We start from the raw sequence: 23109 nt of genomic DNA, 5'->3' as shown, positions 1-23109 counted from the left end.
TTGCCCGCCTGGGGGTCCGGGATGGCAGAGGCTCCTGGAGGCAGCTGGACCGAGGGAAATGGGGCTGGGCAGAGCTCTCCTAGCAGAGTAAGGGGCAGGCAGGAAGGGAAGCCTCGGCCGAGATTACTTGGCAAATGGTGATATACATGAAAACGATGAGGAAGATGATGATGAAGAAGATGGCAGCCGGGTGGAGCAGTGGAGAGAGTGCCGAGCCCGGTGTCAGAAAGACTCCTTTCCCAACCTGACCTCAGACACTGACTAGCTGGGCAGGTCACTTCACTCTGGTTGCCTCAGTTTCCTCATCTGTAAAATGGGTTGAAGAAGGAAATGGCGAACAGCTCCATTCTCTCTGCCAGGAAAACCCCGGATGGGGCCACAGTGTCGGACACAATGAAAATGACTCCGCATTATTAGGGCCATTTGTCTGCTACGCTAGACTGGACGTTCCTGGAGGACTCAGACACCTGCCTCTCTTTGTGTCCCCGGGACTTAGGCCAGTGCCTGTCCCGCGGTAAATGACTCCCTGGCTGCCAACCCGAGCTTTCTAACAGCGCAGTCGGTTAAACTGAGTGAAGGAGGTAGCCCCGCAAAGCCTGGTCATCCTGGTACCCCGTGGGTGCTTAATAAGTGCAGGTTGGCTGGCTGATGGAGAGCTCTTAGCACGGGCCTGCCCGACAGACTCGGAATAAATACGGGGAGGAGGCGAGTTCCGGTTGGGCGAGGCTGCGGATGAGTGAGCCTCCCGGAGCCCGGGGCTCCGCGCCCTTCTGGGGCTGGGACCTCGGGAGCAGGGCCATCCTTCCTCCGCCCCCTCCCAGAGAATGGGCGGGGCGGGAGCCGCTCGGCCCGGGATCAGCCAGTGGGAGACGCCACTGGGGCTGGGGGCGGGTCCTCTCGGCGGAATTGGGCGGGCAGGGTGGAGCTCGGCCTCGCCATTGGTGGAGCGTGTCCGGGGGCGGGACGCTCCGAATGGTTTTGGCTGCGCCCGAGGCCGGCGGGCGGCGCTGCTGGTTCGGCGGGAGGCTGGGCTCGGCTGCGCGACTCCGGACAACGGCGCGGTGGCGGAGGCAGGCGGAGGCGATGGCGGCGAGGACGCCGCGGGGGGCGGGGGAGGAGGCGGCGCAGGCGCAGGCGCAGGGCCTGGCGCCGCGGGGGGGCGCGACCCGGCGGCCGCTGCCGCCTTCCTGCTGGGCCCGAACGCCGACCCGGCCATGGCGCTGCTGGCCGAGCACCTTTTGAAACCGCTGCCGGCGGACAAGCAGATCGAGACCGGGCCCTTCCTGGACGCCGTGGCTCACTTGCCGCCCTTCTTCGGTGAGTGCGCCTGCCGCCGCCGCCGCCGCCTCCAGGCAGCCCTCCGGATTGCGCGCCCTTCCCTCACCGGGGCCGGGAGCGGAGAGCGCTTCTCTCCTCCCCGAAAAAAGCCTCGTTCCCCTATGAAAGAAGCCTCCTTCCCCCCGGGAAGGAATATCCCCCTCCCCAGAAAGACAGCCTCTTCCCCTGGAAAGCGGCAGCTCCCTTTCCAGAAAGAGAGCCCCCTCCTCTCTAAGAAGTCCCTCTCCCTAGAAAGACCCCCCCTCTCCCCGGGGAAGAGACAGCCCCCTCCCCCGGAAAGACATTGCCCCCACCCCCCTTAAGAAATCCCCTTTCCTTGGAAAGGGAAATCTACCTTCTTGAAAAGAGATAACTCTTCCCTTTGAAAAATCCCCTTCCCCTGGAAAGAACCTCCCCTTAAAAAGGCTCCTTTCCCCTGTAAAAAGACCCCCCTTTCAAGAAACCCTCCACCCTTAGGGACGGCCCTCCGGGCCTCAGTTTCCCCTGGTTGACAAGGGAGCTTGGACTCGAGGGTCTCTGAGGCTCCTTTCTGCCCTGGCCAGTTCGGAGACTCCCTGGTTCTGCAGGGGAATCGTGGGGCTCCCCAGCGTCTCCATGCTCCCCTGCCCGCCGTGGCAGCCCCCAGAACCTCCTGGGGATCCCCTCTCCCTCCTTCCCGGCCTGTCCCTTCTCTTCCCCTGGAGCCTGAAGCCAGGGATGGCGGACGAGTGGAAATTTTCCAGCTGGCTTTGCCCCCGGTCTCTGCTCCAGAGGAAACCAAGCGTCCCGTTGCTTTTGTCCCCGTGCGGGGCTTCCTTCTCGCGGCTCTTTCGGGGTCCCTGCATCCCACGGGGCCCTCGGGACATTCTCCCTGGGGTGGGGGGAAAAGTTCGAGCCCCCAACTTCCAGAGAGGGCAAGCTTGGGGCTGCCATGGGGCCGCCGCCTGCTCATGGGTTCGGCTTGGCTGGCTCGCCCCAAAGGCTCCTGGTCCGTGGCGGGGCAGGGGAGAGCGCCGGGCCCAGGTGCTCAAGCGTCTCATTCGGTTTGTTGGGTCCTGGCCCGTTGGACCGCTGTGGGGCCGGATTTCCTCAATCACTGAGGCTGGAGCCCAATCCAGATGCTGAACTGGCCGTTTTGTGTCTTCTCCCATCACAGTTTGCTTACCACTTCCTACATGAAGCCCTCCCTGATTTCCCACCCCTTTCTTCCCTTTCTCCCCAGTTATTATTGGCTCATCTTTCTTGGGAAATATTTAACCTGATTACTTTGGGTTCGATTTCTATTCACCGGATAGGATTCACCCCTCCCTGCTCCCTCCCCCCCCATTAAAAGCTCAGCTTCTTTAGGGCAGGGCCCCCTTTTTCCTCTCCGTAGCCCCAGCACTTGACTCGGAACAGGTACATTATAAGTAATAAAATTAAGCAGACGAGATTATGAAACCACCGATTTAGCGTTTAAGTCCTAGACGAATTCTTTTTTACATTTTATTTTACAAAGGAAGCTGGGAAGTGGATGGAAGGGGCGTCTCAAGGGGGGCCCCGATACAGACTAAGGGTAAATCCCGAGCTTTGAGGGTCCGGGCCGGGCTGGTCTGGGCCCCAGGGCCTGAGGGCTCAATAAAAGCTTCTGATTTTTGATCTGGTCAGGGCCCACTAGATGCCCCCCCCATCTCTGAGATTGTGACTGTGGGTTTGTCTAAACTGCTTTTAAGATCATCAGAAGCTGGGGAGCCTGAGCAGCCGGCCCCGTTCCTGGTGAGTGAGATCCCGTCATTTTGCCTCTGCTCCCTCCGAGCGGTTCCTGTGTCCTTGGGGCTCCGGGACGGAAGGACCGTCCGCTCTCTCTTTAATGTCCACGTAGAGTCAGGAGCACAGTGGGGGACTCATTTGGGAATCAGGCAAGATCAGGGTTTGAGTCTTGCCTCTGACACTAGCCCAGTGACTGTGGGCCAGTCACGAGCAGTAGAAGCCCCATGTCAGAGTCCCACGTGTGCTCTGTAGTCAGCCTCAGGGGGGCAGAACTGGAGATCTCAGGAGCATAGAGCCCAGTCCCCTCTTTACAGAAAGGGAAACTGAGGCCCAGCAAGGTGAAGGTCTATGGTTATGGGTGAGACCACACCCTGTCATTTTAGAGAGGAGGAAACAAGCCCCAGAAAGGCAAACGGTCCTGGGACTCCAGAGCCGCCATGTTATCTATTCAGGCTCCTTTATCATCCTTCTCTTCATCATTTCTTATCCTGACTCTTAACCCTTACTGGCCTGGATGATCCTGGGCAGGGCTCCCCTTCCTCATCTATAAAATGGGTTCATTAAAAACCGTCTTAGGCTTGGTTCCTGCTCGTTAATGGATCTGTGATCTCACTGGTTGCTTTGTCCATTCAGCAACTGAAACTTCCTCGTGCCAGCTTGTCCTTTAAGAGAGCAGCTCCTCCTGGAGTCCTTCCTCCCAGCTGCTCCTCCTCTCCTTCCTCCCCTGACTTCTTGCCACCCTCCCATCTCCTCACTGGACTGCTTTCACTTTATCCTCCAGAGGGCAAAGGTCTTTCTTGACTCAGCCTCCTCGGCTTCCTTGATCCAGTAATCGGAGTCTCCCGCTGCCTGCTTTGGGCCGAGAGCTCGGTGCCCTGACGAGATAGTGAGATGGGCCAGGAGAGCGTTCCGGGAGAGGCGGACAGCCAGGGGATGGAGGGGAGAGACACAGAGACAGACAGCTGAGAGAGATCAGAGACAGGTGACAGAGATCAGAGAAGTGAGAGAGATAGAGATCAGAGAGACAGATAGGTGAAAGATAGAGATCAGAGAGAAAGAGACAGGTGAGAGAGATAGAGAGATCAGAGACAGGTGAGAGAGAGAGATCAGAGACAGGTGAGAGAGATAAACAAAAATCAGAGACAGATAGGTGAGAGAGTGAGATCAGAGAGACAGATAGGTGAAAGAGAGAGAGAGAGAGAGAGAGAGAGATAGATCGATCAGAGGCAGGTGAGAGAGATCAGAGAGATAGGTGAGAGAGTGAGATCAGAGAGATAGATAGGTAAGAGAGATGGAGATAGATCAGAGACAGGTGAGAGAGTGAGATCAGAGAGATAGATAGGTGAGAGAGATGGAGATAGATTAGAGACAGGTGAGAGAGTGAGATCAGAGAGATAGGTGAGAGAGAGAGAGAGAGGAGAGAGAGAGAGAGAGAGAGAGAGAGAGAGAGAGAGAGAGAGAGAGAGAGAGAGAGAGAGAGATCAGAGGCAGGTGAGAGAGATCAGAGAGATAGGTGAGAGAGTGAGATCAGAGAGATAGATAGGTGAGAGAGATGGAGATAGATTAGAGACAGGTGAGAGAGTGAGATCAAAGAGACAGATAGGTGAGAGAGAGAGAGAGAGAGAGAGAGAGAGAGAGAGAGAGAGAGAGAGAGAGAGAGAGAGAGAGAGAGAGAGAGAGAGAGATCAGAGGCAGGTGAGAGAGATCAGAGAGATAGGTGAGAGAGTGAGATCAGAGAGATAGATAGGTAAGAGAGATGGAGATAGATCAGAGACAGGTGAGAGAGTGAGATCAGAGAGAGATAGGTGAGAGAGATGGAGATAGATTAGAGACAGGTGAGAGAGATAGAGATCAGAGAGACAGATAAGAGAGAGACAGAGAAACAGTCAGATGAGAGAGAGGCAGAGGCAGACAAAGAGGGAGAGAGACAGAGGAACAAGCAGAAAAATAGAGACAGAGACACAGGGGTGTGTGTGTGTGTGTGTGTGTGGTGTGTGTGTGTGTGTGGTGTAAACATTACATTTAGTGATACTGTGAACTTAGTTTGGAAAGATAGCTTGGAGGGAATTTTTGAAGGTCTTTAAATACCAAGTGGAGGGAATCTGTGTTAGACTCTACTAGGCAAAAGGAGCCATTCATTCATTCACTCAACACTTATTAAGTACCTGCTTTGTTGCAGGCCCTGTGCTAAGTGCTAGGGATACAAAAAGAAGGAAAAGATAATCCGGCCTTCATGGAGTTTACGGCCTAATGGTGCATCGAGCAGAGCAGCCTCCTATGTCTGTGTCAGACCCTATGTCTGTGCTTTAGGAATATTCCTTTGGCAGCTAGAATAGAGGCAAAGAGGCTCTTTCAGTAGTCCAGGGCAGAGGCCCGGTGAGTCTGAGCTAGGCTGGTGGAGGTGAAAATGGCGAGGAAGAGGGGACAGATGGGAGATATTCCGAGAAGGTGGAATCCACAGTTTGGGTACTTGATTGGCTGTCTATTTTTTTCTTTTTGAGTGTCTATCATTGATAACTTTTAAATGACTTTCTTTAAATGGTTAATTGAAAAGGCCACATAGCCCAGCCTCCCAGAATGATGGAAACCACAGTTTCACTTCATCATTTTTAACCTTTCTTTAAACAAACGCCTAAAATATCAGCTTAATAAAAGTCTTTCTAAAGCTCTTTTTTCAAATAGCTTTTTATTTTTCCAAATACATGCAATGACAGTTTTCAACATTCAGCAAAATCTTGCCGATTGGCTGTGTTTAGAGGTGGTCGTGTGCTTTTTCATTTGAGCCTTGCACCTCTTGTATGGGGTTTAGTAATCCCATTATGTAGATGACAGAATTAAGGGTTAGGTTCATCCAGGGTTCTACACTGAGTAGATCAGGGGTCCTCAAACTATGGCCCGTGGGCCAGATACAGCAGCTGAGGACGATTATCCCCCTCCCCCAGGGCTATGAAGTTTCTTTATTTAAAGGCTCACAAAACAAAGTTTTTATTTTTATCATAGTCCGGCCCTCCAACAGTGAACTGGCCCCCTATTTAAAAAGTTTGAGGACCCCTGGAATAGAGGGTCAGGTGGAAACTGAGTCCAGATGTTCGGGATCAAAGTTGCCGATTCTTTCTGTTATTCCAGATCGCCAGCAGGCTCTTCACCCATGTTTAGTGGATGAATGAAGTGGGCTCAGTTGATAATCTCATGGTGTGGAGAGTTGGCTTTGCTCCTTCCCCAGTGGACAGGCTGGCACAATTATTCTGGTCCCGTCGGGGAGACAGCCCCAGTGTGGAGTCCCTGGTCTTGTGCTGCTTTCTGTTCCTGCCAGAATTTGCTCAGACGATGCTGCCGGGATTCCCCCGGCGGCCTCCTTTGAAAGGAAGAGTCCAGCATTTCTGTGCAGATGATTCCAGAGCTGGATTTCTGGTCCTTGTCTCTCTCCTGGACATCTCCACCCGGAAGAAGCTCAAACGCTTCCTATCCGAAACTGAATTCATTATCTTTCACCCCCCTGACCCCCCCAGTTCTCCTATCTTCAGCGCGTCTTTATTATGTCCTGGGCATCACCATCATCCCCCAGATCCAGTGTCCTCCTCATTGTTGCCTGTACCCCCTTCCCAATGGCTCTGCTCTCCATCCCCTTCTCTTTATCACCTCATATGAAAGTGCTTACAGCTTGGTCCCCCTCCCTCAAGACTCCCTATTTTACCCATCCTCCTCCAGAAGCCAGGGCTGACCTTGTCACTCTGCCCAATGAGCCCTCAGGCTCGAGAACAAAGTCCTTTAGTTGGCACTTAAGGCTCTTGTAACCTGGCTTCTTGCTCCCTTTCCATCCCTCCTCCATCTCCTGACTTGCCTTTGTATGGGCCTGGAAAGGTTTTCCCGCTCCCTTCTGTCTCCCAGCTTCCTTGTGGGCTTTTCCCAGTCCCCCTTCTTTCAGATCACCTGCCGTCTCTTCTCTCTGTAGCTGGTATTTACCTGCTCTTTTTCTACTGCCTACAAACAAGCCCATGTCTCCCCATCCCCTAAACCCCTCCTTTGATGCACCCATCCCTGAACTATTGGCCTATCCAGCTCCTCCCTTTTATGTCATCTCCAATAGGACCCTAACATCTTCTACACCTACACTTTTCTCACATCTGTGGTTTGACTTCCGGCCTCACCCCAAGTTATCAGTGTTATCCAGTGGTCTTTCCTCAGTCCTCATTCTCCCTGATCTCTCTACCCTTTGATACTGTACATTATTCTCTCCTTCTTGATCCTCTCTTCTTTAGGTTTTTTGGGATCTCTCTCTCTTTCTCTCTCTCTCTCTCTCTCTCTCTCTCTCTCTCTCTCTCTCTCTCTCCTAGTTCTCCTTCTACCTTTCTGACCGCTCTTTTTCTCTGTTTACTGGGGCTTGTAAGTATCCCCCAAGGGTCCTGTCCTGAGACTTCACTTTTCCTTCTTCTGTTTCACTTGGTCATCTGATCAGTTCCCATAGATTCAATTATCATCTCTGTTCTGGTCCATCCGTAACCTCTCTGTGACATCGGAGATCACTACTCTCCCATCTCCAATTGCCTTTCAGACATCTCAAACTGGATGAACCATAGACAGTTGAAGTTCAGCATATCCAAAACAAAACTCATTATCTTTCTCTCCATCTCTCCCTACTTCCAAACTTCACTACTGTTGTTAAGGGTCACCCAGGCTTGAAGCCTAGGAGTCAGCCTGGACTCCTTACTGTCTCTCACCTTCCATATCCAATTTAGTGCCAGGACCTGTCAATTTCACCTCTGGAGCACCTCTCATTAATTTCTGTGACATCTCTCATCAGTTTCACTTCTGCAGCATTTCTCAACAATTTCACCTCAGCAGCATCTCTCACCAGATTCACCCATGCAGCATCTCTCACCAGATTCACCCATGCAGCATCTCTCACCAAATTCACCTCTGTAGTATCTCTCACCAGTTTCACCTCTGCAGCATCTCTCACCAGATTCACCCATGCAGCATCTCTCACCAGTTTCACCTCTGCAGCATCTCTCACCAGTTTCACCTCTGCAGCATCTCTCATCAGTTTCACCTCTGTAGCATCTCTCATCAGTTTCATCTCTGAAGCATCTCATCAATTTCACCTCTGCAGCATCTCTCAAATATGCTTCCTCCTTTCCTCTGGCACTGCTCCCACCCTTATCACCTCACCTTTGGACAATTGCAGCCTTTCTTGGCTTCCTTCAAGACCTCAGCTTAAAGTCCCACTTTCTGCAAGAAGACTTTCTCATTCTTTATTGCTAGCTTCTCTTCTGAGATTATCTCTGTCTCATTCTGACTGGATTCTGTGTGTGTGTAGTTGTTTGTGTGATGTCTCCCTTTGTTAGGCTAAGTTCTTTGAGTTCAGTCTCGTTTTTTATTAAAAATAAGCTTGTTATAAATCATCAGTATTTTTATACATCACTAACAAAATCCAACAGCAAGAGATACAAAGAGAAATTCCATTTAAAATAACTGTCCATAGCATAAAATGTTTGGGAATCTATCTGCCAAGGGAGAGTCAGGAACTATGTGAGCAAAACTACAAAACACTTTCCACACAAAAATTAGCTTGTTTCTTGTCTTTTTAGGCCCTTTGCCTGGCACATAGCATGTGCTTGGTAAATGCTTGTTGTTCTGTTTTTACCATCCTTCTTGGCATCTGCTGTATGTTTCCCCACTTATCAGTATCTTTCTTAAATAGCGCCGCTTAACCAGAACCCGGTTTTCTTTCTGGGGAGTCTGAGCAGGGTAGATAAATTACAGAGGGCCTATCGTTCCTTTCAGTGCAGTCTAAAATCATGATAGTGAAAAGAGAGGGAGAAGAATCCCCTTTTTATGGAGCAGATAGCCCAGGCCATTGTTGGTTGGATAGTTCCCCCATAAAGACATTTTCCTTCTACCCAAGCTAAGATCTTACATCTCTTTGATTTCCACCCACTTCGACTCTGTTGTTTCTCCCAGGCCCCAGCTTGTCTGAGTGTGGAAACATAAGGTGAGTGTTGTCTCTTTTAAAAATGGCTCTGTGCGTCTGAGTCCTTCAGTGATATGATCTAGGTCTGGTTTGTTCACATAGTACTTCTTTGTGATTGGACAAAGCCTACACCAAGGGTCCTCAAACTTTTTAAATAGGGGGCCAGTTCACTGTCTCTCAGACTGCTGGAGGGCAGGACTGTACTAAAAACAAAAACTTTGTTTTGTGGGCCTTTAAATAAAGAAACTTCATAGTCCTGGGTGAGGGGGATAATCATCCTGAGCTGCCGCTTCTGGCCCCCCGGCCATAGTTTGAGGATTCCTGGTTACACTCTTGTCTCTAGCCAGTGGTTGCCCAACATGGAGTCTAACACATGTTTCTTGATCTTGATGGAGACGATGCCCATCAAACTTATTATAAGTACCTGGGACATTTTGAGCCAGCTTTTCAAAAAATTGACAGCTTTTGCTCGCTTCTTTTCCAAATATAACCAATCCTCACTCCCCCTTCCCTACCCCAATCCCTTGTTCTGAAGGATAAAAAACCAGGGAGTAGAGAGGGGAGCAGGTCAGCAAAATCAGCCAACATGCTAGCCAAGTCTGTCCGTACATGAAATATTCATGGAGTGGGAAGGTTAAAGATTATCTAGACCAGCCTGAGGCCGTCAGAGGTCATAGCACTTGGCCGAGGTCATTCAAATACCAGGCATCAGAGGTGTAATTTGAACCCTGGTCCTGGATCGGGAATCTAGAATATCAGGATTTTAATCATGCCAGCTGTGTAACCCCTGTGCTGGTCCCTTTGTCATAATGAGTCTCAGTTTCTGTCTGTGTACAGAGAGGGTCCCTGCAGTCCCCCTCCACCCCTTTGGAAGGCATTTAGTAAGACTGTAGGGTTGTCTGCTTGTTTTTTCTTGAAGCCTGTTAAAAAACGAGAACAACTTCTTGCTGTGTTTAAATCCCGATTCTCTTAACTCTGTGACCTAAATGGTAATACGAGGGCGTCAGCCTGGGCGGCAACTCTTCAATTCTTTCTCTTCGAACTAGGTTAGGTGAGGGGCAGGAGCCCCCGGCTCGGCTCCTCCACGAACTGGTTGGGTTCTCTGTCAGCCCTCGCCCTCCCGCCTTCCAGCACTCATCCCGCCAAACAGAGGATTAATAAATGATTCCTCTTAATTAGAAGTAACTTGAGTCGCGAGCCAGCCTTGGGTTTCTCTGAGATAGGAGTCGTTGGGGTAATTGCCTGAGTCTTTTCTGCAACCGAGTTTTATTTTCTGACTCTGTGAAAAGTGGGATTTGAGTCAGAGCTGTCCTGGGCCAGATTGCCAACCTCCCAATGGAGGTGTGGTCCATTCACCCTCCTGTGGGGCCATCTTGAGTCATCCAGCCTGGAAATGAGGCCGGGAGAGAAGAGGGCGTATTATCTCTCAGGGGAGCCCATAGCCGGGGGTGGATCGGGCAGGACAAATTGTTCCCTTGCCCCCGACCTGTAGAAAATTGCCAGGTAGGGGATGTGGACTCTTGAAGGGCTAGGTGCCATGGGGCGGTTGGAGAGAAGGATTTCCAAATAGAGGTGGGGATGGTTCTGCTTGTAACATAATGATGGGCGTTCTCTAGCTCCACTGAGGCCGGGAGGGAAGATGAAAGGAGCTACTGTCCTCGTCTTTCTGATGGCCTCTTCTCTCCGGAATTGAGCCAGGAGGCAAGAAGGATCGAAAATAGAGAGGGCTGGGGCCTGGGCGGAAAGCCCGGCCACCAAAGATGGGCTCTTGGGGAGGAGCGCACGGAGGGGATCTCTATTCAGGAGAGCCCTCTGACTCTGGGAGTCTGTGATCGAGGCCCCGATGCCCTCTTATTTACGCTTACTTTGTGCACAGTTATAACGCTCTTGTTGAAGCTGCTTTCCAGCTGTTAAACAGAGGAGTAGTTTTACCTTTGAAGGTGGGGAAGAGGAAGAACCGTGCAAGGGAAGGGAAGACTTCAAGTGGGGAGCCAGGAAAAACCTGGAAATGTCTTTCAAAATAAAAAAGCCTCTGGCCCAGAGCACACAGGAAGTTATGACCAAGGGCAGACAGCATTTCCTGAGCGACTCTTGAATGCATTCTTATCGATGGGAGTAAAAATGATCTTAGTTCTGCCACTACAACGAGGAGCATTTATTAAGCGCTTATGGTATTCACAACCCAATTCTACTTATGTGACAGTGGATGGTCGCTCACGTCTGTGAGCCTCAGTTTCCTCATCTGTAAAAGGAATTAGGGTTGGACACGAGGGCCTTTTTGTGAACTTGGAATCCCAATGTACCACCCCCTGTCCCTTTGGATAATTCAGGCCAAGTCAATGAGCATTTATTAAGCACTTGCTATGTGCCAGAGAGACCTGAGTTCAAATGTAGCCTCCCCCCATTTTACAGATGAAGGAACTGAGGCTCTGAGTAGGGGCAGTAATTCGTTCAAGATCACATTACTCCTAAGGAGCCGAGGTAGGATTGGACCTGGGCCTCGCTGTCCCCCAGGCCAGCATTCCATCCCCCAGCACATAGGCTTAGGACCCTGGGAGGCAGGTGGTAGGAGGCAGAGGGAGGAGAGGCTCTGGGAGAGAAAGCGCCCACTGTCGCACAGTAATGAGGCGTAAGCCCCTGTCTCCTGACCCCTGCACAGCAAGAGCTCTCCACTGACCCACCCTGCCCTGGGCCATAGCCACTGGGTGCTAGTTTGAACAAACAGGTTTGGCTTAAGAGGGAACTAGTAGAACGAGCCCGGGTGGTACTTCGGGGCAGGGCACCGGCATTCCGTGTGAAAGGCGGGTCTGGGGGAGCCCAATGGGGGGGGCCCGTTCAGAACTGCACCAGAGACTCGGGAGGAAACAGCTCCTCTGCTGGGGTTCAGTCAGCCCGGCTTGTGATGGAGCCGTTGAGTCCACAAGCATTTATTAAGCACCTCTGTGTGCATGGGGATGTGATGGGAAACAGGCGCTGCCCCTGAGGGCTCTGGGAGTGCAGGGAGTGCGGACGGGTGTCGCTAAGTGGAGGCAGGCCTTTTCTGCCACACTGGGGCCTTGAAGGAAGCTGGGGAGAGAAGGTCAGGAGAGTGGGCGTTGCAGGCGGCAGGTATGGCCAGTGCAAAGGCGTGGCTGTGGGAGATCGGAGGGCAAAGAGGGCCACCTGGACCATAGAGAATGGAAATAATGAATGATAGGCCAGAAGGGTAAGCTGGGCCATAAAAGCCAAAAAGCCTCAGTAGTTACACATTCAGTAGGCACTTAAATGTACTCAGCAGTTCTCAGGTGCAAAGAAAGGCAAACCTCCATCCCAGGTGTCAAGGAGAACCAGCTGGGACGGTATCGCTGGGCCGGGCGGGGCTGGACAATCAGGCTGCCTTATAATTTGTGACGTGCGCCCCTGGGTACCACCACCCGGAGACTGCAGCTCTGCCAGGCTGGTGGGTCGGTCATTAAAGTCCTGTCTGAGTCCGGTGGTGACCCCATTGGGAGTTTTCTTGGCAGAGACACTGGAGTGGTCTTATTTCCTTCTCCAGCCCATTTTACAGGTGAGGAAACTGAGGCAGATCAGGTAAAATCCCCAGGGTCACCCAGCCAGTGAGTGTCTGAGGTTACAGTTAAACTCAGGAGCCTTCCTGACTCCAGGTCTGGGGGTATGTGCTGCAGCCCCCGCCTTAAAAGCCCAGGTGCGTCTCCTTTGTACAAGGAGGTGTCTTGGAGGCCTTCTGCCGAGCCGGCGCCACCGCCCCCTGACCTGCCCTCGGTCCTGGCTCTGCGGGACCAGTTGGGGGAGTTAGTTGGAATTTATGTGAAGCTTTTGGACCTTACTCACTCGTATGATCTTCATCAGGCTGCCCGGACTCCCCTTCCCCATCCCCCCCAGCCGCCCTTTCCCCTCCTCCCTTGTGGAATCCAGTTGGGCCGCTTTATCGGGGCATCTCCTCCTGACTCCGTCCGTGTCTCTCTCCCCTCCCTCCCACGTCTGCGTTCTGCAGGCCCAGCTCCAGAAGGCTTCCTGCCCCGTTCCCTGGCTGTCCCCCCCGCCCTTTCCCAGGCTTCAGCAGCGGGTTCCTCCAGCCACAGCCCTCCCGACGTGGCCCAGATGGACACTCGGGCCCCATTTCGATGCCCGTGTCCCCCGGGCTGGATCCCGTCCTGCCCCCCTCCCCTTCCAGTCCGATCACAATGGCTGTGTTCTCTGCCGTTCTGGAACTCTGATGGAGAAACCTCGAACAAAAAGCCCTTTTTCCCCACCACGAGGCAGGGCTGTATAATGGGCCCTTTATTCCCCCCAGAAATGTGAGTCATGATTTTCTGAGCGACCAAAATTGGCCTCCCCCCTTTGTGTAATTGTGAGACAGACCAATGAAATAACTGACTCGGGGGTCACGGGGTCACCAAACGCCTCTTAATTTCCTCTCCTTTGGTGTTAATAATAATGATAATAACATTAACAGCAACTTTTTCTCTGGTGTTCTCACTGTCTGACTTGTCCGGGATGTAGCAGAGGTGGGCGTCTCTGTCCCCACTTTACAGAAGAGGGAAGTGAGGCAGTCCTGGGGGCTTGGGCTCGTCCTTAGGACTGGAAGAGATCTGGTAGAAGCCCGGGGGGAGAGGTTCTGAGGGCTTTTTTCTCATTTATTCATTTGTTCATTCATTCATTCGTTTGCTTGTTTGTTCATTTATTCGTTTGTTCATTGGTTCAGTGGGCGCGATGTGGCTTCTGCACTGAGAGAATCAAAGCCTCACTTAATGTGTGAGAAATGTGGTGGAGGTGGGTGGTCTGGGAACGACCATCCTCAGGGCCAGCGGGACGAGCTTTAACCCACGAGTGTCGGTTTGCTCATCTATGGAATGGTCCCCTTGCTTCAGTCTCAGCTCTTGGGAGTCAAGGTCCTGGGTTCGATTCCTTCCCGCTTCCTTCGCTGCCCCATCTCCGTGTCCATGGCACCGAACATCACACACAGAGCCATCTGCTCTTCATCGTCTGCTCTTAGCCTGGGTTCAAACTGAGGAGGAGAGGTTACGGGTCTGGTTTAGAGCTCGAAGCCGCCTCTGGGCCCAGAGAGGGCCATGACTCGGCCAGTGTCCTTCAGGCAGCAGGTTTCTGCTAGAGTTTGGACCCCAAATCTCTCATAGGATCCTGAGATCCTGAGCATCAGAGCTCACTGAGACTAGTCTCCCCCCATCTTATAGACGTGGAAACTGAGGCCCGAGATTCCATGGGAGCGAGAGGCAGAGGCGAGATTTGAACCCTGGTCCGCCAGCTCCTTCCATTGTTCCAGGATGCCCTTGGGCTGCCCGGCTCAGCTCTGCCAACATTCCTACCCAGAGCTTGACTGGATTGGGAAAGACAATATTCCCATCCTGACGAGCAAAGCGCCAGAGTCAGCATCCCCGCGATAAGATCCAGAGACCCATGGGCGAGGTCAAAGGCGTGTCCCCCTAATTAAGTCATTAGTTGCCGAGCGACACCCCGAGCGCCAACGCTGGCTGGTTGGCAGCCTCTGCCAGCCGGGGGAGGAGAGTGGAGGCCTGACGTGGCCCGGAGAGTCAGGGGAGCGTTTTCCCAGCCTCGCTGATTCCCAGGCCCCGGTGTGCCCACAGGGCCCAAGGAGCTGCCCCAGCGTCCGGGAAGGTCTGGGGCGGGGCCCACACTGAGTCACCGGCATGGGAAAGCGTTTGTGTTGGGGGCTCCCACCCAGCGAGGGGTCACTGCTGCAGAAACAGCCCCCCTGGGGATGGCTAGGTGCTGGAGTCCAGGGCCTGATTCAGATGTGGGCTCAGACACTAGCTGCCGGCCCTGGGGAGACAGGAAAGGCCAAAGCCTGTGCCTTCCAGCCTGCGGAAGGCTGAGGGATCCTGGGCCCACTTGGGCTCCAGCTCTGCAGCTCCAGGGTCTTGTCCACTCTCCCTGTCCACACTCCAGGAAGAAAGCTCGGAGCGAGACGAGGAATCCAGGTCCTCGGGCTCTGAGTCTGTCTGAGTCTAAGGTCCTCCCCTTAGAACAAGAGCTTGCTGCCAAGGTCTCCCAGAAAGGGCCCTGAGGTCCAGTCCTGCCTTGGCCACTCCCTGACTGCCTCTCCTCCCCTCACCCTTTCTGAGCCTCAGTTTCTCCCTCTGGCAGACAAGGAGGTTGGTCTTGATCTCCCCCCACCCCCCAGACCTCTATCCGCTCTGAATCTCCATTCCCATGGGCCAGGCCATCCTTGGGCTGGAGGCAGGAGCTTGTTCCTGATGTCAGAGATCAAGCCCTGGGCTGCCCTGCCCAGACCCTGGGAGCCCCAGTTGGCATCTCTCGGCAGCCGTCAGGGCCTTGTTTTAGAAAATGTGGGTGCCCTTTATTTCCCCACAGCCTACGTCCGGATAGAAGCTTCCTTGTGACCAAGAAGAAGGATTAAGTACAAACATCCCCCACAGAGATTGGGTGGGCGCGAGTGGATGTAGTGCTCTGCCTAGTAGTCCCCCACCTCTGCTGCAGAAGAAGCTCTGTTCCCACAACTCCTCTGCTCCCACCCTCCCTCTCTCGTGGTCCCTATGCATTGTGGGGCCTCTGCTGTGTAGCAGCCACAGGACTCGGCTCATTTCGCTCTGCTTCAAATTACATAATCTGGGGCCCGACTTTGGGTCTGCTGCCTGCTTCTGTGCTCCTTGGGCTGAGCAACATTCTGCGTTTGCCTTTTGGTTTTTAGAATACAATTAATAAGCATTTATTAACACCTGCTGTATGCTAAGTATAGAGCTAAGAGCTAGAGATCAAAAGCAAAGTTGCGACCATCCGAATTGATCTCATATAGTCTTATTGTTGTGAATAATGATCTCCTGTTTCCGTTCACTTCACTCAGTATCAGTTCCTGTAAGTCCCTCCAGGGCTCTCTGAAATCATCCTGCTGGTCATTTCTTACAGAAAAATAGTATTCCATAACTTTCATATGCCAGAATTTACCCAGCCATTCTCCAATTGATGGGCATCCACTTGGTTTCCAGTCCTTTGCCACCATGGCCGCCATGAATGTTTTTGCACATGTGGGTCCCTTTCCCCCCTTTAAGATCTCTTTGGGATCTGCTGGGTCAAAGGGGACGCATAGTCTGATAGCCCTTTGGGCACAATTTCAGATTGGTTGGATCAGTTCACAACTCCACCAACAATGTCTTAGTGTTTCAGTTTTCCCACATCCCCTTTACAATATTATATTTTCCTGTCATCTTAACCAATCTGAGAGGTGTAGTGGTATCTCAGAATTGTCTTAGTTTGCATTTCTCTGATCAGTAGTGATTAGAGCTTTTTTTCTTTTCATAAGTCTAGAAATGATTGATGTCTTCATCTGAAAATTGTCTGCTTATTTCTTTGGACCATTTACCATTGGGAATGCATGCCATTGTTTTTCTTTTTTTTTATTACAGCTTTTTATTTACAGAACATATGCACGGGTAATTTTTCAGCATTGACCCTTGCAAAAACTTCTGTTCCAACTTTTCTCCTCCTTCCCCGCCACCCTCTCCCTTAGATCATGCCATTATTTTTCAAGGGAGTCATTAGAATCACAGAGATGAAGGGATGTGGTGGCCAGATCTCGAGCCTAAAAGGAAGGTTGTCTGGTCCGGCTTCTGCGTTGGACAGATGGGGAAAATGAGGCTCGGAGAGGCTGAAATAGCTTGTGTAGTTGTCGGCACGATGCGTCCCCTGTTAGAGCGTAAGCTCCTTCAGAGCAGGGACTGACTCGTGTCTCTTTTTGTACCCCCAGTGTTTAGTGCTGTGCCTGGCCCTTGGTCGCTTGAAAATTAAATTTCAGTTTGATGTTCGCAATCTTTCATAGAATTTCTAGGTCATGGCAGCTCCAAGGAACCTTGCCCATTGAATCAGATCTCTAGATTTTAATTTGATTGATTGATTAGTGATTATTATAGATTGAAATGGAGCGATGTAGAAACATTTGATTTCAGCCTAACAGATACTTTTTTTTATTATAGCTTTTTATTTACAAATTATATGCTTGGGTAATTTTACAGCATTGACAATTGCCAGTTTGTTCCAATTTTTCCCCTCCTTCTTCCCTTCCCCCTCCCCATCCCAGATGGCAGATTGACTAATACATATAACAGATACTTTCCAGCAAATCCCTTAAATCAATGAGGGGGTACGTGTCCACTATCTCTTGCTTTATAGAAAAGGAAACTGAGGCTCTTCCTACTCCAGAGGGGGGAAACTCCAAATCACTCCAGGGTGGACAGTTACTTAGATATAGAAACAAGACATGAAGGGATGTTTAGGTTTGGGGACCAGAGAATGCTGCCGTGGGCAGGGAGCTCAAGGCCTTCCTAGGCCTCCCGGTTCTGCCTTCTTTGTCATTGCCCTGAAGTCCTGCCTCTTCTCTCTGTCCCCAGATTGCTTTGGCTCACCCGTGTTCACGCCAATCAAAGCGGATATCAGCGGAAACATCAAGGTATGTGCGAAGAGTCTCCTTTCTCGATATTTCAGGAACGTTTCTGGCAAACGCGGTCCGTGCTCGAGGCGCCGTTGGTCCAGGCGTGGGTGAGAACAGCCGCTGAAGTCGGGGATACCCTGTTGATGGACAATGGGATTGTTTCCTGGTGCTGTTCATGGGGTAGTGAAGGGTGTTGAATGAACAGCTCTTGCTTCTCCTTTCCTATCCCCACTCTCCAGGAGAGGTTCAGTGGTTCTGATCATTGGACACTACACTCAAATTAATGTCAGTCTTTCCACAGAAGGGAAGCCCCTTGAGGGGAGGCTTTAGGTCTCTTCCTTTTGCATCCTCAACCCTTAGTACAGTATCTTGCAAAGAAAGCCCTTAATAAGCCTGGATGTATGGACCTGTGACTTTTTTTAAAAAGCAAAAAGTACTTTTAAAAAATGGATTCCAGGGGCAGCTAGGTGGTGCAGTAGATAGAGCACCAGCCCCGAAGTTAAGAGGACCCGAGTTCAAATTTGGCCTCCGACACTTAACAACACTTCCTGGCTGTATGGCCCTGGGTGAGTCACTTAACCCCAATTGTCTTAGGGGGAAAAAATGGATTCCATTCCTAATGCCATTTCTGTTTTCCATTATACTAAAAAAATTGGCTGCATATATTTATTATATATAACTTTGGAAGAAAAGGCAGAATCAGTAATTCAATTCAATAAGCATTTATCGTGTACTTACTGTGTGCCAAAAGTGAAACACTTCTTTGCTTTCAGGAAGCTTATATTCTACTCTGGGGAAACAGCCATTAAGTAAACATTTAAACTAGATGTCAACTAATTTGGAGGAAGGATGGAGAGGAAGCTTTGGGTTCAAGGCCTATTTCCGGCACACGCACGCGGCATCTTGGCCAAATTTTTTGATTGGCCAAAGTTCCTGCCGTCTCTCTGAGACTGGTCGCTGAGGAGGAGTTGCTCAATCTACATTTGCTCTAGGAGTCCCCTATACGGATAAAATCCCAAGTCTGGACCAGTGTCTGTAAATCTACACATACACACCTGTATATACACACACACACAGAAAGAGTCTCTTGCTCCATTCTCATTTGTGTTTTTAAAACAACTTTTTCTTCTTCTTTTTTTTTTTTTGGTAACTTTTTATTTCCAAGATGTATGCATGGGTAATTTTACAACATTGACAATTGCCAAACCTTTTGTTCCACTTTTCCCCTCCTTCCCCCTCCGCCAGATGGCAGGTAGACCAATACATGTTAAATATCTTAAAGCATATGTAAAACTTGTCTTTATTGTTGATTCCCACCTGGAGCTTGGGTGATCACCTAATCACATCTCTCTTCCTGCTGTTATCTCGGTTTTCTTGATTCATTTTCATCACAGGTTCTAAGGCAATCCGGAGCTACATTTGGAGGTTTCCTTATTCATTGCTCTGGTTGCAAAATCTCTAATGCATTAGCTCTGAGCCTCCACCCTGGTTGATGAAGCAATCTTTGATAAACTGAAGAATTTGCCCCTCCCTTTGGCTTTTAGCTCACCCCTCCCATCTTCTGGGTTTAAATAAGCATCAGGGTTGTTGGCTTTACTGTTTATTAACAACAACAATAAAACGGCTACCTAAGTAATTATTCGCAACCCCTGCTACATATACAGACTTTTGTGGATATATGAATATATTTATGTAGGTTCCTCATGGTAGCCCTGAGAAGTGATTAGTGAAGTTATTATTCCCATTTTATAAATGACATTAGTGAAGCTCAGAGGAAGCACTTTGATTGTCCCCTTGTCACACAGCTAGCGAGCGGGAGAGCCGGGCCTTGAGCGCCCGCCCCGTGACACTGCCCTCCGAGCCCTCCTCTCACGTTGGATTTTTCCTCCTTGAATTTCTTGTGGTTTCTCCTGAAATCCCAGATCTCCTTGACTCCACCCGGGCTGCCAAACCCTTCCCACCCTCTTCTAGGACCCTCACAGGAAAAAGCCTGTGATCCCTGAAGTGGAGGCAGGGAGGCAACAGCGGCTCCACTTTTTTGGGTAGAAGTGGTGGGCCCTGTCTCTGAAGGCCTCCCGTGGGGGATGGAAACAAATTGGGCGTTTGTGTTTGTCTCTTCCAGACGATCCGGGCTGTTTACGACACAGACCCTGCCAAGTTCCGAACGCTGCAGAACATCCTAGAAGTCGAGAAGGAGATGTACGGGGCCGACTGGCCGAAGGTCGGGGCCACACTGGCGCTGATGTGGCTGAAGAGGTGAGAGAGTGAGAGTGTGTGTGTGTGTGTGTGTGTGTGTGTGTGTGTGTGTGTGTGTGTGTGATTGTGAGTATGTGTGTACTCATTTTAAAGCCCTTCACCCAGATCTTTGGGCTTGGAATCAAAAACCTGGGTTCAAATTCTGCTTTTAGCCCACACTAGTTACATGACCCTGGGTGAGACTCTGTGCTCTGGGAGCTCTTTACTTTGGCTGTAAAATAGCCCTTATAATTGTGCCCTGTTGGTGTAAAACTCCCTGAAACCCAGTTTCCTCTTCTGAAATCTGGGAGTTGCTTTGATGGCCCCCGTGAGAGAACTTTGCAAACCAGGGCACACTCCAGGAGCTCCAGGTAAAGAGAACCCGGCTGCTGCGTTCTCCAGACGAGCTTCCCTTGGCTCTCCCCCCTTCTCAGCCACTTTGAGATGTTTCTGTCGGCTTTGATGCTGGCACTGGGGGCTCCCAACGGCCCCTGGATGTTGTGGTCCCGTCTTATAGATGAGGAAACTGAACCTCAAAGGAGCCAGCTCGCCCATGGTGCCCCAACTACTAAGTGTACAGGGCAGGATTCTAACCCAGGCCGATACACGCGGCCTCCCTAAGCCGCTCCCTGGCCCGGGCTGGTCTTCCTTCCCTGACGTGCCCGCTGCCCAGCATTCAGTTCTGTGCCCAGCTGGAAAGTAGCAAAATGTCTAATAAATGAAGAGACGGCTAGTCAGGGGCTGGAGCTTAGTATGGTTGGCAGAGGCTTGTGGGTAGATTGATAGCCTACTATGTGCCGGCCTCCAGGGATACTGAGGACAGAGCAGTCCGCCTCCCTGTCGCTGGGGCCGGTGTGCGCACTCGTGTGTTTGCTTTTGGGAGAGGGCTTTGTGAACCTCAAAGCTGTGCTCTCCTGTCCTTGGGTCTGCCAGCCTGTTTACACCTCTGAAAAATGGTGTTTTACACAAGGGGCAGCCAGATGGTGCTATAATGGATGGAGCACCAGCTCTGCAATCAGGAGGACTGAGTTCAAATCTTCTGACATTCAATGACGTAATCTGTCCAAAGCTGGGGAGGTCTATATAATTACCAAAGAAAGGAAGTAGTGAGGGGTGAACATCCTAAGGAAGCGTGTATGGGTTTGCTGATGGACTTGGTGAGAGCTAGCTGCCAGCGCTGTGGTGGAGGCTCAGTTCCACTGGAGGTCCCAGGCAGAGGCCCCTGCTGTCTTGGGCCCCGGGGCATCCCTGGGTGATGACCTGAGGTGGACCCCAGAGTCCTCACGCTGTCTTCTGGCTGCTCTCCTTCCCACAGAGGCCTGAGGTTCATCCAGGTGCTGCTGCAGAGCATCTGTGACGGGGAGCGGGACGAGAACCGCCCCAATCTCATCCGCGTCAACGTGACCAAAGCCTACGAGATGGCGCTGAAGAAGTACCATGGCTGGCTGGTGCAGAAGATCTTTCAGGTGAGAGCCTCGCAGGGGGTGGGGAGCTCCCAGAGCCTCAGTGACTTTATCTGTAAAAGGAGGGGATCCCTTCCAGCTCTGGGTCTGTGGGACCTTGCCACTGATGAGTTTGCAGCCTTCTCTGCCTTCAGAACTGGCTATTATAATATATATAATTATATGTAGCTATATATATATATATATATATATATATATATATATATATATATAGAGAGAGAGAGAGAGAGAGAGAGAGAGAGAGAGAGAGAGAGAGAGAGAGAGAGAGAGAGAGAGAGAGAGTGTGTGTGTGTGTGTGTGTGTGTGTGTGTGTGTGTGTGTGTGTGTGTGTACAGAGACACCCTTCTCTGGGGTCGTACTAGACTCTCTCCACCCCCTCCCCCCAGTATAATGTCAGCCCCGTGGGGTGGGGACTGTGGGAGTTTGTTTTCATGGCCCTGATGTCGTGCTTCCCAAAGTGCTCGGTGATCGATTGGGGGAACCCCCGGGATGGAAGGCGACGTGTCTCCGACCCTCGGGAAGGTGTCCTGCTGAGCCTTCCCTTCTCTCTCTCTCTCACCCCCTTCCAGGGAGCGCTGTATGCCGCCCCGTACAAGTCCGACTTCCTCAAGGCCCTCTCCAAAGGACAGGACGTCCCGGAAGATCAGTGCTTGGAAAAGGTCCGCCTCTTTCTGGTGAACTTCACGGCCACCATTGACATCATTTACGAGATGTACACGAAGATGAACGCCGAGCTCAATTATAAGGTGTAACTGCGGCCTGGGGCTCCCCGACCAGACACCATCCCGAGCCCCCCCACTCTTAACAAGTACCCGAATCACTGTGAAATGAATTCAAGGACTGCTGTGTGACAGCAACTTAGTAAACATCTCTGGAGTTTTAAGGAACAGCCTGTTTTTAAGTATATATATATATTATATTAAATTATATAAAATTTTAAGATTTTCTATACAAACAGAGCAATAAGATTTGACCATCCCATTTCCACTTTGCCTTAGAATTTCAGGAGATCTAGATTGTCTTCCTAATTCCCTTTGAGTGTGATCTAGCCAATTAACGTTTCTAACTAATCAAGTCCTAAGTGGTTTTTGTTTTATTTTATTATTGTTATTATTTTGCAGAGTGCAGAACTCTAGGGAAATGATGTACCATTAGGGGGGAAATCGGCACGTGGAACATGTCAGCTCGCTTTTAGATGTGAGACACGTGCTCCCTGTGTGTTTTTAAATACATTCATGAAAAGTAATTTGAAATTATGTGGGATTTAAAAAAAAAAAGTGTGTTCTGTCCCTCCTCCCGACACCTGCTGCCGCCGCTGCCATTTTCCTCTTCTGACCTCTGACCAGGTGTTTTTAAACCTCCAGCAAGACCCATGAGCCTCTGACTCGAACCCAGGGACGCTCACTTTGATAATGGCCCAGATTTTCTCGGAGAGGGCTCAGTTCTGCTTTCCTCCGGATAACTCCTCCTTCAAGGGCACAATTTCCAGCCTAGTCTTGTGATTCGTGTCATCCCGGGGGGAGCTGGGGGGGGACTTAGGTGCGGCTGGGATCCAGCACCCCCTCTCCCACCCCCCCTCTTTTGCCTTAACCGTGGCCCTGGGGAGCTGCTAAGCTGGGATCTAAAATCATTTTGGTCTCGAGTGAGTTGCTGTGCTGCACTTGGAGAATTAGGGGAGGACTTTGCAAAAACAACAGAATAATCCTCATTAAAACTCTATTTTGAAATCACATTTGGCCTCTCTCTTGGTTTTCTTGCTCCGAGCCCAGCCCCGGATCTGCCTTTCCTTCTCGCCCCTGAGTGAGGGACACAGAGCTCGTCTCCGCCCAGGTCGGACCCTCGTCTGGACCCTGGGTTTGGGGCCGTCCGAGTGACGTGGTCCCGGGGCTTGGGAGCATCGACTGGTAGCGGCAAGGCCCTAGGACCCCTCTCTTGGCCAAGTCTGACGC

At 51.1% G+C, this 23109-nt stretch overlaps 1 protein-coding gene across 1 annotated transcript; it reads left to right on the top strand.

Moving 5' to 3' along the window:
• The first annotated feature begins 1150 nt into the window (after positions 1 to 1150).
• GLTP (glycolipid transfer protein) lies at positions 1151 to 22892 on the top strand. The gene is made up of 5 exons (XM_051973007.1): positions 1151 to 1317; positions 17422 to 17480; positions 19585 to 19718; positions 21013 to 21163; positions 21730 to 22892. Exons 1-5 carry the CDS (start codon positions 1215 to 1217, stop codon positions 21910 to 21912), a joined length of 630 nt encoding a protein of 209 aa, XP_051828967.1. The 5' UTR covers positions 1151 to 1214; the 3' UTR covers positions 21913 to 22892.
• Positions 22893 to 23109: the final 217 nt, after the last annotated feature.

The sequence above is a fragment of the Antechinus flavipes genome, chromosome 1, assembly GCF_016432865.1.
Source record: "Antechinus flavipes isolate AdamAnt ecotype Samford, QLD, Australia chromosome 1, AdamAnt_v2, whole genome shotgun sequence".
Lineage (NCBI taxonomy): Eukaryota > Metazoa > Chordata > Mammalia > Dasyuromorphia > Dasyuridae > Antechinus > Antechinus flavipes.
This window is presented reverse-complemented; position numbering and strand designations above follow the sequence as displayed.